Source organism: Gavia stellata, chromosome 17, assembly GCF_030936135.1.
Source record: "Gavia stellata isolate bGavSte3 chromosome 17, bGavSte3.hap2, whole genome shotgun sequence".
Taxonomy (NCBI): Eukaryota; Metazoa; Chordata; class Aves; order Gaviiformes; family Gaviidae; genus Gavia; species Gavia stellata.
In genome coordinates, this window is record NC_082610.1 from 9,913,013 (window position 1) to 9,930,673 (window position 17,661).

The 17,661-nt window shown below is 39.5% G+C and overlaps 1 protein-coding gene across 1 annotated transcript in view; it reads left to right on the forward strand.

The window, feature by feature from the left end:
* Positions 1-17,661, forward strand: part of KIAA1549L (KIAA1549 like) — a 74,334-nt gene that overhangs the window by 13,805 nt on the left and 42,868 nt on the right. The window contains exons 8-12 of the mRNA XM_059826009.1: positions 2,642-2,701; positions 4,298-4,449; positions 5,915-6,086; positions 9,470-9,633; positions 15,339-15,529. Coding sequence (XP_059681992.1) covers positions 2,642-2,701; positions 4,298-4,449; positions 5,915-6,086; positions 9,470-9,633; positions 15,339-15,529 — 739 coding nt within the window. The remainder of the gene's footprint in view (positions 1-2,641; positions 2,702-4,297; positions 4,450-5,914; positions 6,087-9,469; positions 9,634-15,338; positions 15,530-17,661) is intronic.

Sequence of the window (17,661 nt, forward strand, 5' to 3'; positions counted from 1 at the left end):
CTCAGTTTAAAATGTGGTTTAAGCACTTCAGCATCAGTAATTTGCTTGCATTTCAATTGTTATGAAGAGTCAGAGGTACAGAGAGCGGAAGTTGTGTTTCTGGGCAGCCTGTGCGGCATATACGCTCTCTGACTCTGCGTGCTGATTTCTCAAAAATGAATAAAGGGACAAGACATTTGGTTATGGGGATTTCTGTTTAATCTGCTTGTTCAACTTGGTATGTGAAATTAAGCTCACTGTCGAGCCGGGTTATCCGCTCACTGGAGGAGATCGGTGTTCACTGGAAGTCAGAGGAGATGGGGACACGCTGGGTACGTCAGCGCACGGTAATGGGCTCTGGTTAAGGAAGGGCAGGTTTCAGCTGGTCTCACCATGTGTAACTCTTAGAGATGCTTGTTTAATTTGAAATACTGTGCTCAAATACCAGTAAAGATCTGGTTAAGATTCTGGTAGCTATCAAACTCAGTGGTAAAGCTAAACCAGTGATGCAGTAGTTTGTAATTCTTCATTTCACAAGTATTGAAATAATGGGGCACGTAAGGATAGAGCCAAATATATCTTTATGATCAGAACACTGAACTGAGTGGATTCGTGGCTTAAGGTAAAATTATTAAGGTGCTTGTTCATTTTCTGATTCTAAGAAAAAGCAGAACCAGGCTGCTGGAAAGTGAGCACTGGGGAAAACACAAGTTACTTTTTTTGTCAGTCCATTTGATTTGCAAACAGCCCAACAGCAGAGTGATTATCTTGTGCACTTCTTCAGTTACTTGCACAACAAGCGCTCTGCTGTCTGTGGGGTGAGTGGTCGCTCTCCGGTGCGAGGCAGTCAGGAATCACAGCCAACTCTGGTGATTGTGCAAAGCCTTGAAAAAGAAGGAGCGTATATTATTCTTGAGGCATTACCTATATAAATCAGGTATTTGCAAACAAATAGGTGAAAGTGCCCAACGACGAGTTCTTGCACTGCGTTGGTGCGCTTTTGAATCAGACTTTCCATCACAGGGTGAGAGACGTGTCTCAGGGTAGGCTTGCATTTTCATCAAGTCTTCCCCCAGGGAAGGGGAAGTGGCGGGAGGCTGTTGACAAAAGGTGTGCCTGGGGACCTGGAAAGGGTCATTCATCGTGAGACAGGCTCCTTCCTTGTCCTGGCTGGTGGGCGAGCCTGTCCAGAGTGCCCTGTGTGCAGGGCTTGTCTCCACGGGGCATCTGGGAGCGCAAGGAGAAAGCCTGAGGAAGTTTTGATGATGGCTGTGCTCAGTTCAAGTGTTTGGCCTCCAAAACAGGCCTGTTGCGTAGAAAAAGGATTATGGTGCTTCTCACAAAGGCAATACAGGCGTACGCTTGGTATTCAGGAGCTGTGAAAGCCATTTGTCACACAGTAAGAGTCTCATGTGGTATTGCAGTTCTCTGCTGATCCCTGCACATGATGAACTGACCCGATAAAGTCTTTAGCTAGTGCTCCTTTAACAACTAATGGCTTATAATTCATTTTGGAGTTCTTGGTTTTATTCCCAGCACAGCAGGTATACAGCAAACTCACGAACTTAATGCGCACATAGTGTTTATTGCTTCAGATTGATAGCGTGTCTTGTGAAAATGTTTACTTTGAAAAGTGTTTGATGCTTATTCATGTGGCAGTGCAGTTGTTTCAGTTTATGAAACAAATACTGCTGCTGTTCTCAGAGTGTGTTATTTCCCAGTAGACTCCGGCGGCTCCTCCAGAGCCTTCGCAGTCTGTCATGGAAATGCATAGCTCAAGACAGGCCATGAAATCCCTCCTCAAAAGCAGTTACTGTGTGTAATCAGATGCTTTACAATGTTTACTATTTCAAGCCACTGTGGAGTTTAAATATCAAGGTAACTCAACAGCAGTGCATCAACATGCAAGGCATGGATATTTTCTGAATTAAGTTCCAAGTGTTAATGCTCTCCATGTTGCATAAATCTATTGAAAAAATGCTAAGCTGTATAATGAATTAACAGCGTACTGAACTTCACAGCCTAATGCACTTTGGAGATGGAAAAGCTAACAAAAGGCATCAAAATGGCAAACATCAGTTTCTCACAGATGTAAGCACATATGGTATTAATACCTTAAATGGTGCAGAGTGAGAGTACCACACTCTAAGGTGTGTTCCCGGTTTTATTAGTCTCGTTTGTAATTCATGTGGAACTGCACGCTATGAATGGTGCAATCCGATCCTTGTTAATTTTGATATTATTTTAGGTTAAAATTGTGGTCCGGGTTAAGTAAGGATTAAATCATAGAATCTCATCTTGTTTTCCCAAGGGGATTACTCACAGAGAGAAGGCAGCAGAAATGTATAGAACAGACACATGCATATTACCTATCATTCTTAGTAATGGGCAATCCTGGGCTTTGCCCCAGCCAATGTACCAGCCAGTATTTTGGCAACAGAAGATGTATGCTCCACTTCGTATGGCAGCGCTCGTACTGTTTGCACTTGATGTCCTTTTTAAGCAGAAGAGAAATTGTCACCCTAAAAACTTTGACTCTAGATCTCTTCCTGGGCCATAGTTCAATTCTATTTATCACTGTGTGGTTACCCAAATAGTTTTGGGACATATAGTGTGTAGGATGTTGGAATACTATGACATAATTTCAACTTTTATTTTAAAGCTTTGGAGTATCCAAACCTTGATGTCTCAGAGTCAACTAGAGACTACTGGGTGATAACAGGTACTTTTTAATTTCCTTCCCTCCCCCATGCATTCCAGATAATAATTTTTAGTGCTTGATTATATAAACACATTGGTGCAGTAATTTTACACAGAAATAAGTGGCTGCCCACTGAACCTGCCTCTTGCATTCAACTGCACAAATATATTTAACGCTACTCTGGGGCATAACTGTGATTTGTCATCTTGAACAGAGATGTCTCCTGCATCCAACGCTCACCTCAGAATTTATGCCACTTTGGTTTAAGCACTTCTGAGAGCAGCATTATCTTCTCAGAGTTTAAAAACACAAATAGGCTTCTCTTTTTTTTTTCTTTTTTTTTTTTTCTCCCGGGACTTGGAATTAAACCTGAAATCAAAAGAGGCTTGTAGACATAACCCGGGAAGAAAGGTGATCTGTTAAAGCAAAGAAGTTTGTTATGATTTGCTGACTCTGTCTGGGTCCAGGAACTTTTGCATCTTTCACCTGAAGCATTAAGCACATAACCTTCTGCTCGTGGAAAAGAAGGGGCAGAGAAGGCTATTAGGCTTCAAAATACTTGTTTTATCACAGACATTTCACTGGTATCACATTCTCATTCACAATCATTTTGACTTTAGAAGTGATTACCGGGCAAGAAGAGACCCTTTCCCCCAGACATCTTTGAGTGAGTAGATACCAAAGCCTTTCTAATCGGTGTGTCTGTAGCTGGAATTGTTTGATGCTCAGGAGAGCAAGAGAAAAGGACCCTGACATGAAATGGATTAAATTCTACACTTTGCTTCCAAAAGGCGGTGTGGTTTGGTGCCTGTTATATCTAGTCATAATTTTGAGAGAAAAAATAAGTTTATGTAGAGATTACGATCCTCTGAAGGGAGTGGTATGGTTCGTCCCCATCTGGATCCCATGTACCTGAAACTCCATTTCTTGCCTTTGTGCACTTACTGCAATGGAGTATTATTGATATTACAATGGAAATGCTGTTTTCAAAAAAATCATGACAGTCCCAAAAGATTTTTTTCAAAATAATATTGAAAAAACATACATTTGTATGAATTAAATTAGCATACTATATCATTTATTTGAACTTTACGTAAATTCAGTGTGTTTTTAACTTTGCATTAATTTTTACTTAGGAAATGTTTATTCAGTTTTCAGTGCTCTCAAACATATAGTGTTTTGTTTCGAACAGGGTGGTACAAATTTCTAACTTCAGATTTCAAAACTGCTGGGGAAAAAAGTCTTTTAGTTAACAGGAGCATCTGGTAATAAGCATAAAAACCGGCAGCTCTTGAACAGGTTTTCACTTTTTACATTGAAGATTGTAGATCAGGTGTGCTTCCCAGAGCCATTTTGGTCAACTGAAGGCCTAAGAAAGTTTTTGGAGGTTTTTATTCTCTGAAAGGTCATTGACATTATCTGAGAAGAACAGTGCAGGGGCTGAAACAGAAGCACATTATATCCCTATTGGGAATCATTGAGAGGGTGTAACAGTGGCCAGTTATTTTTCTTCTAAGCTAGGTAGTACTCCCCTGTCCCAAACTGCCCTGCAGACCACGTGTTTCTTAATCTGTCCATCTAAAATGTGCTGATATGTGATTTTCTCCATTCCCACAGTTATTCAAGGGGTTGATATTGCATTACTGGGACTGAACAATCAGAGCTTTGCAAGATTAATGGAGCAGCGTTTGGCCCCACTGTTTATGATGTCCCATCAGCAAGGAAGACGATTCAAACGTGCCACTACTGTGGGCAGCTACACTGTGCAGGTGGTCAATGCCACACCGGTTGCGCCTAGTTATGTGTTGAAAAAAGGGCTTTGTTTGCGTGTGTACTGCCTCAATTTGTGTGAAAAAGTGTTTAACTGGATTGAGATGTCCTGTCTTGTTTCATGAATACCAAAGCAGCGAGCGCAATATGCATGGCATTACCGATGGGTTTCTTTTTCTGCAGTCAGCCGTGTTTGCATGCCTCGCATCTTCTAGCAGTTGTCATTAGTTGATAAACTTTTTCTCTTTGGTTGCTATGAGGGTTGGTACAAAGTACATATTTTAGTGTAAAGTCTCGTGTTCAGCATAATGAAGAGTTCCAGGCTTTTGTTCTTAAATTAAAAAAAAAGTTTCCTAGGTTTTCTTTTCCTAGGTAACTCAATAAAGCTAGAACTTTTTTTTCTTTTTGTTGAAAAAAAAAAAAAAAACCAACCACAAACCCATATGAAGCAGTCTTTATACAGTTAGTCATCAAATCTTGTAGCCACAGATCATGTTACGAAATGGTGATTTCAGTCCTGACTAATTTATTAATCATCTTTCTCTTATTTAGCAACATTTCCCATTCAGTTTTTTGAAATTATCTTATTTTGTTTTCTCAGTAATTTAGCCAACTGATGCTGGTTGTTGGGGATTCAAAGATGATCTGTCCTCAAAAATTGCATGACAAGTTATTGCTTTTTTTTAATTATAAGTTCCTCAAGAATTGCTTGTTGTGAGAGATAAAAACAAATTACTACTTTTCTCATTTGCCCACAATTCTGTGTGTTTTCCCACTGAAAGAATTTAAAAGGAGGAACATGTTTTTACTTGCCGAAAGTGTGAACCTTTGTAAAATTTTCCATGAAGACATGACGTATTTTAAACCAAAACATAATAGAGAAGAACCACAAAACTCCTTTTTCCTCTCATCTTTAGAGGTGTTTGACACTTCCTCTGCTCTCAGGAAAGACAAAGGTACAATGTAAAAAGTCTGCCAGTGTTCTGCGGAATAAAATGGAAAAATGGTTCTCTTTACTGTCAGCCTGGAATCAGAAATAATGAGTATGGAAGTAAAATGTGAGGGAATTTTTCAACTGCAATACGCCAGCAAAGTATAATTTTCAATATTAGGACAGATTTTAAGAATTCCCTCTTTACAGAGTAATGTAATGTCCAAACATTTGATCCTTTCCTCCTTTTTTACTGCAATCTTTTCTTAGTATAGGGTTTTACCTTAGGATTATCTTTAAAAAATGTTAAGAAGGCAGTCAGTCCTTGCTAATCTTAATAGCCTAGGCTATGAAGAGGGGAAGTCCTGATCCTATGAGAATATTTGCATGGAGCTTATGCTTATATGGGGTCTTGGAGGGGTTCCTTCTGTGCACTGCCTTCAAGTAGCTTCTGGCAGGTTTTGCAATGGAATAACACAAACACAGTTTATTTCTCTTTCTCTCATTTTCTTTTTTTTTTTTTTTCCTGAAAGATGGTAAAAATCCAACGTATTCCAGGACCCAAGGAGCCAGCTGAACTGACATACTATACTTTATACAACGGGAAACCTTTGCTGGGCACTGCAGCTGCCAAAATTTTGAGTACCGTTGACTCCCAGCGGATGGCCTTGACACTAGGTTATGTTATTCAAGTTCAAGCTGATCGTAAGAGTTCTTTTCAAAATTCTCTGGTTTAGTCCTTTTTTCTTTTTTTCTTTCTTTGTGAAAACACTGGTGTAGGTTTGGGGAGCCTCCATTGATCACAGAAATTTCAGCTGCACCTTTCTGAGCAGCTGCTTAAGTCAGGCTGCTCTTTTTCATATGGAAGACAGACTAATCTTTTATTGTAGAAAATCAAAGCTATATACTGACTGTTATCTAGCCAATCACTGTAAACTCTACTGTACAACTAATCTTACATATAGTTCTATGAACTGAACGACTTTATGGAACTGTGAAGTCAGAACTAATTCTGATGCTAATGAAAACATGACACCACAAGCTAATGACTGCTACGGCTAAAGTGCTATTCAAATAACTTGGCCCAAAGTAAAATGTGGGGGCTGTCAAGACGCCCCTTATTTTTGACTTGTTTAAAATGTAGATTATTTCTATCTCAAAGGGATTATTTTTTTCAAATAATTTTCACCAAGAACTTTGTAAAGTGCACCCCATGGTTGTTAAAGATATTGTTTAGACATGATCAGAAAAGTGAAGTTGGATGGAACTACTTACATGTATGGGCAATTTTCAGATTCAAGATATGGTAGCATCATTCAGAACAGTGTGGCCAAAAAAGTGTTTTCGAATTTCTCTTTTAAGACTTGCATCAGTTACTGAGTGATTTTTGGGCACAGGTGTTTCCTTAAAATTTTTTTTTTTATATTCCTGTATAGTTGACCCACAGTCATAAACCTGTGGTGGAGCTCAGAGGGTTTTTTGTGCAATAAAAGCTTAATGTATGAATTGATGCCTTTTAGCTAACTAATCTCTTCACTTTGCCAAGGTTCTTTATCCAGCTGGAATTAAAATTATATAGTGAACTTCTGTACTGGATCTCCTTACTGGCTAAAGAGCATATAAAATGGGACTCCCTGGTGCCATTATTTTTGCCTGAAGGAGCAGTGATATTGAAATAATGACATGTAATGGTGATAGGAAAAGAAGGAACCACTGAAATAAGTAATTGACGTATCATCCATGAACGTATGATTGAGTTAGAAGAATGAAGTATGATGTAATTTCCAGAGAATGCACTATATACTGTACCTGATCCTTGATTTGATCATGGTCTGTTACTGACTTTAATTGGACTAAAACCAGGGATCTCCATTCCTGCTTCCATAAAGTCTAGTATTTAAATTCTGAACGACTTTGTTTTCCATGAGATTTCTTTAATGTAATTATTACTAAAGCAGCTATACAGAATACACAGCAGTTTCCTAGCTCTTTGTGCAGTTTTGTGTTTTATATGGGTATTTAAATAGTTATGACATCTGCTGCTCATGATCTAACTTTGTACTTCCATGGGCTGGTAAGGCAGCCTTGTTCACCTATAGATTTTTATACAAGTAAAATATGCACAGAATACTGTAAGAAGAGAATATACAGAAATTGAAATTATGACTCTGGGTAACGGAGATTCTGAAGCTAGAGTATTAGAAATGTAGGAGGTAGAACTATCTTTATACCTTATTACAGAAAAAAATCCATTTCTTTCATTTTGGACATGGTATTTGTAGTACGTCTTTGTATTCCCAAAGAAAATACTTTGCGTGTGCTTCATTTTTACTTGTTATAATTTCTGTTTATAGCAGAATGAAAAGTTCTGTACCAAAATGCAGTAAGAAAAGAAATCTACCCTCAGGAGCTCACAGTCTGGTTAGACAAGACAGATGGATAATAACAAAAAAATGTGGATGTTCCTGTTTTATAAGCGAGGGACTGAGTTACGGCAAAATGAAAGGCTTGCTTCAAAATCCACTGAAGTCTTACTGAGTTGAATGAACAATGAATTGACTTAGTCAAGGTCACATTGGAAGCTGGTAACTGAATTAAAGATGTAAACCAGGATTCCTAAATGTCTGTCCTACTAGCCATAAGGTCATAGTTTCCTCTGCGTTCCCTAGAAAAAATAATTATACTTTTTCAGCAATTGTTTGCCCCCACAATGGCAATCTATAATTATAATTATCTGTTACCTGATAAAATTCAGATTCAGTTTCCTTCCCCACAGCCCCTTCATCCCCAAACTAAATGTCCAAAGTCAATAATCTAGAATTATGCAAGTCCATTGAAAAGTGAACCTTGAAAGGCTTCAACCTGGCTTTTTGGACAGCCTTTAAGCATGCGGTTACTGTTAGACTGTGCGCAAGGTACGTACCTAATGGTGCTATTCCTACAGCACCCAACAAACTACATTGGCTTTGCAAAAAGTTGTAGATCTACAAAGAAAACTGGCTCAAGCTTCAGACAGACTTTCAGTGGCTTTTGTAACTGCTGCTGAACAAGAGGGTATGCATTTGAATTTTGATCCTGAAAGATGCTGAGTGCCTCTGACAGCTAATAAGCTCAATGGCATTTGAAAGCGCTAGTCCCCTAGGGAATCGGAAAGGCTGCTTTACACTGCTATTCTCACAACTGCCTGTCCACGCCAGCAACCAGTGGCACAGGAAAATAAACAGATAGCATGGTGAAGTCCACAAAATATTTCACTAAAACAAAATTCAACATCATAAAGAGATTATCTGGTGTTTTTCCAGAAAGAAATTAAATGAGAGAACCAGGGATGTGTCACAGGAGGATCTCTTATGTTGAGAAGGTTCATACTAAGAGACCTTATTCTGATAAAATGGAATGTAAAACGTTTTAGCATCACTGCATTTCTGAAATGTACCCTTTTCCTGGTGCCATTATTAATGTATCTGCAAGTAGTTCTTTCCAACCTCATCACTTCTCCTCCTTCAGAAATGATGGATTCATTTTGAACTTAACTATGATAAAGTATTTCTAGAGCACAAGAGAAGCATTTTCTTATTGCCCTGTTGATATCAATAATAACTATTAGTGTGCCTGGCTTCATTGTTTTTGAAAAAGCTCTCCCAGTATACTCCTGCTGATCCAGTCTTTGACACCAGGTATGGACTCCATGTGTATACTTTTAACACACATGCTACCTTACTATAAGCTGGTTTTGTGTTTGAAGAATAATTAAGGATGTATTCCTCTCTTCTTTTTTTTTTGTTTATTCTGTAAATGGACCATTGGAGTGATATCTAACATGGCATCTAATTTGGCTTGGGAGTTGATGGCTGCTTTTGCAGCTGGCTATAACTAAATAAGAGAAGAGAGCCCAGGGATTTATGAATTGAATAGTGTTGCTGATTCTTTTTTTTTTTTTTTCTTAAGGAATACAAAGATATAGCTAGATAACTAGTATAAAAGGATTGTTAGTAATTATATGGAGACAGTTGAAGGCTGTTGGAAGCAATTTCAATCTTGCATTTGCACAGTGAAACTTATCAATGTTGGTTTGCAATTTTCCGTAGCTGTGGTGAAGAACCCCCCGAACAACCTGTGGATCATTGCAGCGGTGCTGGCTCCCATTGCTGTGGTTACCGTTATCATCATCATCATCACAGCGGTTCTGTGCAGAAAGAACAAGAACGACTTCAAACCAGACACCATGATGAACCTGCCTCAGAGAGCTAAAGTGAGTGACCAATCTCCAGATCCAAGACATCCTTTTGCTTTCTGAGGTTTTAATTGTGTTTCTCTGCTAGATGTAGTTGAAGGATGTTTGGAATTGAAATGGTTGTTACTCACAGGTTGGATCTTTGCAATTCCACAATACCACTGGTCATAGCAATTACCCTTCTGTTTCACTCAGGACTCATCAACTTCCTTCGCAGGTCGTCCCTTGCTGCACAGGTAGCGGTGACAAAGAGCCATTACACAGTGATGTAAGGCAGTGGGCCATTAGGGCTGAGTAGGCTTTAGTCAGGGCAGTTGCTTCCTTCACAAAGTTGAGGAAATGGGATATCATGCCTAGGCCTCATCAGCAGCACGTCTCCCGTAGGACCTCGTTCTCAAACCCATGGCCGGAGCTGCTCCTACCTACTGCAAGTGGCAATGGCTGAAGCTCTGGGCTGTGGCAGCAGTTCAGACCTGGTCTTAACCAGAAGTTCTCTATCCAACTGCTAATTCGGAAAAGACATTCTTTGAAGTTTTTTCAGAAAATTTCTCCCACTGCTATTTTTTTAGATGTTTTGAACTTTCTAATTTATTTGTAGATAGCGTTGATTGCGTTCAAACAATAATATTTTCCTTAAATTTAGTAACCCATATCAATTACAAGATGGTTTTTTTCCCAACTCAAATGTCTTTCCAGTTTGATATTCTATGTCTAAGAGAAAAATGTCACAGAATACTGATTTGTCTCAGTAGTGAAAAAAGTCTGCCTTCTCAATGCTGCTAGTAAATGGCTCTTCAACAGGGCTACCCAAAGTTAGGAGGTTTTAGCCTACAAAGCGTGTGTGTAAGTCACACTGTTCCTTCGCCCTTTTAAGCTGGCTTTGTTCTTCTCCGTTGGCATAGGATTGAAATGATAATTTTTTTCTTTGGTTTCTTCATGCTACAGACAGGATTATTGTGATTTCGGCTCTGTTGCTTCTGCTGAAAAATGTAGATTGGGGGAGAGTTGAAGGAAGGCATGATGCATATGACAGCTCTTTTCTCCTCATCTTAGGTTAGTTGCAGATGGGTGCAGGTGGTGCCAGCTGGAAAAAGATATTTGTATCAAAAATGATACAAGAAAGACATTTCTATTTTGGTTCCAGTATGCTCATCCATTTATCTGGTGTTACCAAATGAAAATACAAATCACGCTTTATTAGGGACTGTTGCAAATACTATGCACTACTTGATTTTTCTTATGTGCAATCTTAGTCCCAGCTAAAGGACAAAGTGAGACTAAATTTGTACGTTGTTTTGAGCTGGCCATCATTATGGGATGCTTTACAGCTGAAGAAAGTTGCTATTTAAAAAAAAAAAGACTGCTGGTTGAAGCTACAGCACAGAAAAACTTGGAAGTATTTTAATATTCCATAGTTGTCATTCCAAAAAGTAAGAGAAAGTTGAATTTTTACTTTTCCTGAGGAAATCAGCTTTAATCAGGCTGTAAAGATACACGGTCAGGTTATGACCTATTCGGTCAGGTTACGTTTGTATCAGCAGCCAACGTGGTCAGACAAGAGCTGGATCTGCAGAAGAAAACATTTGGTGCTGAGCTCCCGGCATCCAGACACATACTGCAGGAGATTTTCCTGCAGACTTGCTCACATTTGCAATTGGAGTGCAGTAGTCCACTTCTAGAGTGCATTTCCCCTTTCGGGGTATATTTTGAGACTCCATAGAATTTAATTTAATTAATTGTATAGGAAGTGATGCATTTCAAAATGAAAGCTACATTGATTTCCACTTAGTTTCACAATGACGGTTCCATCAAAAAGGTTCAGCCAGGTCTAGTTTAGGGTATACGCTGGTATATGGACCATGGAAGATAAATTCTGCAGTACCATTAGAATGGACTGGCTTTGTCATTCCTGATTTCAGCATCTTTAATTAAAATAAGGATAAGAACCGTATTTTGGGAAGATAATGAAATAAGGTCATTTTGAAAAGAACAGTTTTATTTTTTATTTTTAATTCCAGCATTAGGGATATCAGGAATAGTGGTAATTACTTGAACTGTAATTGCTACATTTCATGCAGTTTGGCAATACAAATAGCTGACGAGCAGATATCTATATCACATTTAAAATGAATAAATTATATTTCATGGCTTAGGAAAGTGCCTGAGACTGCTCGATTAATGCTGACTCTGTTCTGTAAGTGAAGTCACAGCAGAGTGATTTTTAGTTTAAGAAGCAGCTTTAATATTTTGTTTCTGTGTGTCTGAGACTTGCTGTTGAATCACTGGAGCAATTTTTGGATACCTTTTGAATATCCTGCAAGCAGTATAGCGAGGAAAAGAGAATATTATGGGATACCCCTAGCCTTGGATTTCAGCCAGTCTTGTTTTCAGTGGTGCCATTTTCTGTGTTTGGATTTCGAAAGCCCTGTACCCAGGGGCCTGGCGGCGCGGAGCTGCAGCCCTATTGCTGCTGGGAGCAGCGGGAGGCTGGAGGTCCTCGCGGAGCAGAGCTGCCTGCCACGTCCCTCCAGAGCCTCAGTCCCGTGCCAGCGGGATAGGAGGCACGGACACAGCACGGAGGGACAATGAAACGTCTAGTGTTAAATATCCTTCTGTAGCCGCGGGAGGTGATGTAACAGCAGGATTGCTGCCTGAGCCTGGTAATTTAGGAATTATTTTTTTGTTGTAACAGACTGAAGGCTAAATAAATGAAGTTTAAAAAGGATTTCTCATACATAGTGTAGTCTATAGTATCTTTCTGAGGAATCATGTTGCTGTTCTGAATTGCCTTAGCAGTCAGGGACATCTGGACTAAGTTGTAGGGAAAAGGGGCTGTTACCATTTTTTTCAATTGACTCTCCAATAAAATTAAAAGAAGTATAAATTCAAATCAGTGAAATTCTGATTGGAATTTATTTGAATGTTCTTTCAATGCTGTTCTTATTTTAAGCAACTGTTTTTACTTTGAGGTTTTGGATAAATGTTAGCTTTTACCTCCCTTGCTTTCTAATTCACAGCATGCTTTTTGAAAGGCTGTAATCTGATTTGTCACTTTTCCTTTCTTTTAAAGCATGAAAGAATAAGCTTGCAGGTAAACAGAGATAAGTTCTGCAGCATAAGACCCACAAGCAAAAGCAAATACTGCAGGCCATGAGAAAACAACCACTATCAGTTTGATAAAGGGCATGGAAAAAAAAAGATTAGAGAAACTGTCTGTGTACATGGGTATATATGTAGAGGGGAAGGGCTGATCATCCTTTTTAGTTTTCTTTTTTCTTCTTTTCTTTCTTTTTTAAAAAAATCAGTGGTTTTTTCATGATATTACAAGGAAAAAAGTCCCAGAAACAATTCCCTATATTCAATCTGCCCTTTTCCAGGCAATGTAATTTAATGGTCTTATCATTCATTCATTATTTCAAAAGGAATATTCAAATCCCAGTCTTTGGGTCTTTCTCAGTATTGTGGCTGCATTGGACATCTCTGCTTGCAGTGCTTCAGCAGTGCCTGATCGTGATTTAGTCTTGCCAGTTCCTTTCAGGGGTGGTAAAGCCATCTGCTCCTGTGGGCTTTTACAGAGCAGGGTTCCAAGATCAAATTTTATTTAACGCAATATGTCTGCTGATGAGGATGGCTTTTTCAGCTCTTCCTTAAATGCAGTTTCTAGACATGATGGTAAGTAGAACTCAGATTAAAATAATCCTTCATTTTCTTCCTTTGGCAGGTCCGAGCTGGGACTCTGCAGAGTTCTTTAGTATTTCTCATGTTCTGCTATTTCTGGCTTGGTTTGTTGTTGTTATTATTTATTTATTTATTTATTTATTTTAAAAACAAGATATGAAGTAGAAGTTGTAACAACTTTTACTCTTTCAAAGGCATGGAGGGAGAAATAACCAATTTAATCTGCTGTTCTCTTTTGTTACCTTTTTTGCAGAATATCTAGGAGGGTCTTAACTAACACTTTATAGGTAATAATGATGAAAAATATTATTTTGGTTAAAAATATTATTGTCTAGGAGGGTGTGCAGTAGTTCTTCCCAGCTGTCCTTCACTCAGCTTCTCCTACCCCTTTCTTCATTCCCTCCCCTTTCTTGATTTCCTCCCTTCATGGCTAATGTGGTGGCTGCTTTTGTGGTACCCTACCTTCAGAGGAGGGCAAGCAGAAGGCTCTGTCAAGGGCGATATCGTCATGACTTGCCATGGGGTGGTGATGGTGAATTGGCATTTCTCTGATATGTTGCAAGTTCCATCGTGGTAATGTGCGGAGACATCTGCTCTCCCAAATCAGCTTTAGCCCAGTTAGTGTCTTCTTAATGCACTGGAGCTACTCATCAGAGGAATATTGAAGTATGTGAGCACATTAGAAATCACCAGCCTCAGTTCAAACAGGAGATTGGGAATGTGATATAGATCCCCATAAACAAAAAGCAAGTTTTGTTTTGTTTTAAAAAATAGAAGACAGCCCCATTTTTTTCAGACTGAGATTGCCTATGAACTTTATCTGTATTTATAGCTATAGCCCAGATGTAGTAAGGGACAGAACATGAGAAAATGTTTTTTTCAGAGCTCATCATTTTTCTGTGCCATCAGCAAATTTTTTTATCCAGCTGATTTTCTTCTGTAAGTAAAAAATTCAATGACAACATGACAGGAACCTGAGAGAGACTTTTCAGTTATTACCTGTCTAATTCTGAAGTGTTTCCCAAAGTATGTTTGAGGGTTAAAATCGCCATTGCTCACCTTTGAAGTGTTTTATGGTGCTATTTTAGCTTTCTGTCAATAGTCTTTGTACTTCAGGAAGGGCATCCTTCCAGTTTTTGGTAAATTAATTCAATTTAGTGTAGCAAGAACTTTTTTTTTATGTTACATGTTTTTTCCAGAGGTGATGAGGAATTTCTTTGAGTGATTTGGTTTTTAATTTTTTTTCCTTCTCTTTTTTTCCCAATAGAAAATGCAGTTTGGAAAGTTAAGTTTTGCTTAAATGCTTTAATTTTTCCATTAAAAGAATCCACCTTTTGGTGGCTGCTTTGCCCAGAAGGCTTGTGTCAGTTCTGCTTGTAGCTTGCAGAGGCAGCAGGGAAAGCCCGGCCGGGCTTCGGGGCAGGAGAGGCTGGGCACACGGGCACACGGCCCCCAGCTGCCTTGCCGCAAGGCTCTTGCGAATGCCGCTTCCCGAGAGAAACAAGTGAAGTCAATAACAACCTTCCCAGCAGGCAACTGGCAAGCCAGGGGAAATATGATTTCACCGATCTGAAAAGGATCCTTTTCTGGAAAATGTTGCCTATGAAACTTTTATGTGTACCTTTTTTACTTTGTCTTGATTTGGAACAAATTACTCCCACCCCCCTTGGAAATGCAAGGTTTTTTTCATGGAGAAAGTTTTTCCATTTTCTGTATGGGCTTATTTTTCTCCCTCCTAATTTTTTCTTCTCTATGTTCATTCTTCCATTGTCTGTTAAAGGAATTTCTGGGGGTGTTACAGCAGGGTAAGAAAGGTTAGCCAAGATCAATTTTATACTAGTTAATAATCTATAAAATACGTGGAATGGAGTTCTTATCAGAAAATTGCTTTGTTGGGCATTCATATGGCAATCTACATATTTTTACCTGTCGCTTATATAACTAAAGATGTTAAGGGGTAGTGAAAATTTTATATTGCAGTGGAAATTTCACATTAATATATGATGCATGCTGGAAATTTCTTCTTTCTCTCACTTCTTTTGCAGCCAGTACAAGGCTTTGACTATGCCAAGCAACACTTAGGTCAGCAGGGAGCTGAAGATGAGGTTTTACCTGTAACTCAGGAGACTGTCATACTTCCACTTCCAGTTAGAGATGCTCCTGCCTCCCAGGAAAGAGAAATTACTCAGGATGGGAGCACCATTAAAACTGCCAAATCCAATGAAACAAGGAAAAGGTATGGCCTGGCATGTTTCTGCAGAGGAGGGGAATGGGGTACAGGCTGCTGCTTGCTTAGGAAAAAAATGTAAGGTTTGGCACCCAGGGTCTGTGTGTGGCAGATGGTTCCTCCATAATATATTCTTGGCATAATGCTGGTCTGCGCTGGATGCGTAAGATTGCTGCAAAATACAAGGTAAAATAAAGTGAAGTCTTCAGAGATTGTACATGCATAGAGGAGGTAAATGGGAAGCGGCTTTCATATGCACCCTGGTGTTGTACAATAATTGAACTCAAACAAAACATGGGATGTGGAGCATGAACACTGGTCATTTCTCAAATGAACGAAAAGACAGGACCTCAGCAACTGTAAGTTGCTGTAGCTCCACTGACAGACTCTGTCACTCCAGAATTGGACCTAATATCTTCCGTAGCAGAAGGGCACAAGCACAATGATATTTGCCCCTTTGGAGTAATGGCAAAGCTTGTAAAATTTGGTGCAATATTGCTGTACGCAGTGACAGGGACACACTGGAGCCATCTGCAGCCGCGGGAGGTGCCACACGAGAAGGTGTCAGCCCGCACGGTGCGGGGCTGGAGGAGCTGGCACTGCTGCTCTTCGTGGGGGACAGACCTCCCCATTGGTCATAAGCTGAGGTTTTCCCTACAGAAAAATGGAAACAGAAGGATCCTGAGCTGGTGTCTGGTTTGGCGTACTTCTCTGGTTGTATAGTACCTCACCTGGAATATGGAGAGAGCTGTCTGCGGGGAGTGCCAATAGAGAAGAGTAAGACAGCTGACAGCTCCCCCGGTTCCTGCCATTGCTTTGCTGGGTTTGGGGGTAAACTGTTATTCCGCCCTTTAAAGTCAACTAAGTGGTGTTCACACCAAAAAATCACTTAAACAATGAGGATTAGGTTATATAGTCTATGTGAGCCAAACAGTACTTATCCCTTTTGAAATCTTCTGTCCTCTGATGAAATGACAAATGGAAGATGACCATGACATCGGCTGTGGCTGCTGACGCTGGGCCACTACAGGTTAAGTCTTTGCAGGAACTGTTCTTTAAAATGTGTTGAAGCCTCTACAAAGCCATGTGTAAATACACACAAAAACCGTAAACCAACCCTATTAATTAATCCTCTAACAAAAGTGATTAAGCACTTCACTCAGTCCTTTGAATGAGCGCAGAAATCCCCCTCTACTTAATCTGCACAATTTTAAACAAATGTTGATAAGCAAACTTGAGCCAGGAATTCACAGGAAAGTTATTCTCATTATAAAATATGTTGAACCTTTGTGCCTTTTTAAGCAAATAACTAAGACTTAGTTTTGCCTCCTTCAGGGTGATTACCGGAGTACGTGAGAACATGCAGAATTTTAGCCTTTTTTCATTCCCAGGAGCTGCATCTGGGGATGGAATTTAATGGTTTCTGAAGATGAAGAAATATTTCTTAACCTTTATGTATTTGCTCTTTCATCCAGGCTACTTAGCAGCCTGGAAAGGTCAATTTAAATCAGACTGCCATGAAGCGGCTGGTAACTGATCAGAATATCTTCTCTGATATTGCCACTGAAGGAAACTTCACAGTTATTAATACAACGGCCACTTAAAAAGGATGAATATTTAGATTAGTGGCAGCAGAAATCATTGTGCAAGCTATCCCTGTTTGCTGCTTTTCCTTGTTCCCAAGTGGAGCAGGTTTTCTTCAGGTCTTGGTCTGTCCCTGGATGAATTTTTTTACTGGGCTGGGATTATTCATTAGCAGTGACAGACAGGCTTATAGGGGAGAAAAGCTACTTTTCAAGAATATTTATTCTCAATAGAGTTTCATAAGAAAATCCCCAAGCTGGGCTGGGCTGGGCTGTGTTGCATGCTGAGTTCTCCTAAAGTCCTGTGGCTGGCAAGAGCCTGTCTCAAATCGGGTATATTTCCACGCAGGCTCTCTTCAAAAGAGAGTCCCTAAGAATTATTTTTCCTCATACTTGTCCATTCCTGTTCTGATCACAGTAAATGCTCTCTGCTTACACCAGACAGGGCAGTCGGAGGTAAATGAATGTTCCAAGCTGGCCATATAGTACTGGCAATAATTTACAGGATGGTTTTTACTGTTGTTTTGCTTCGCTACCATTTTCTGCATATAAAGCCAT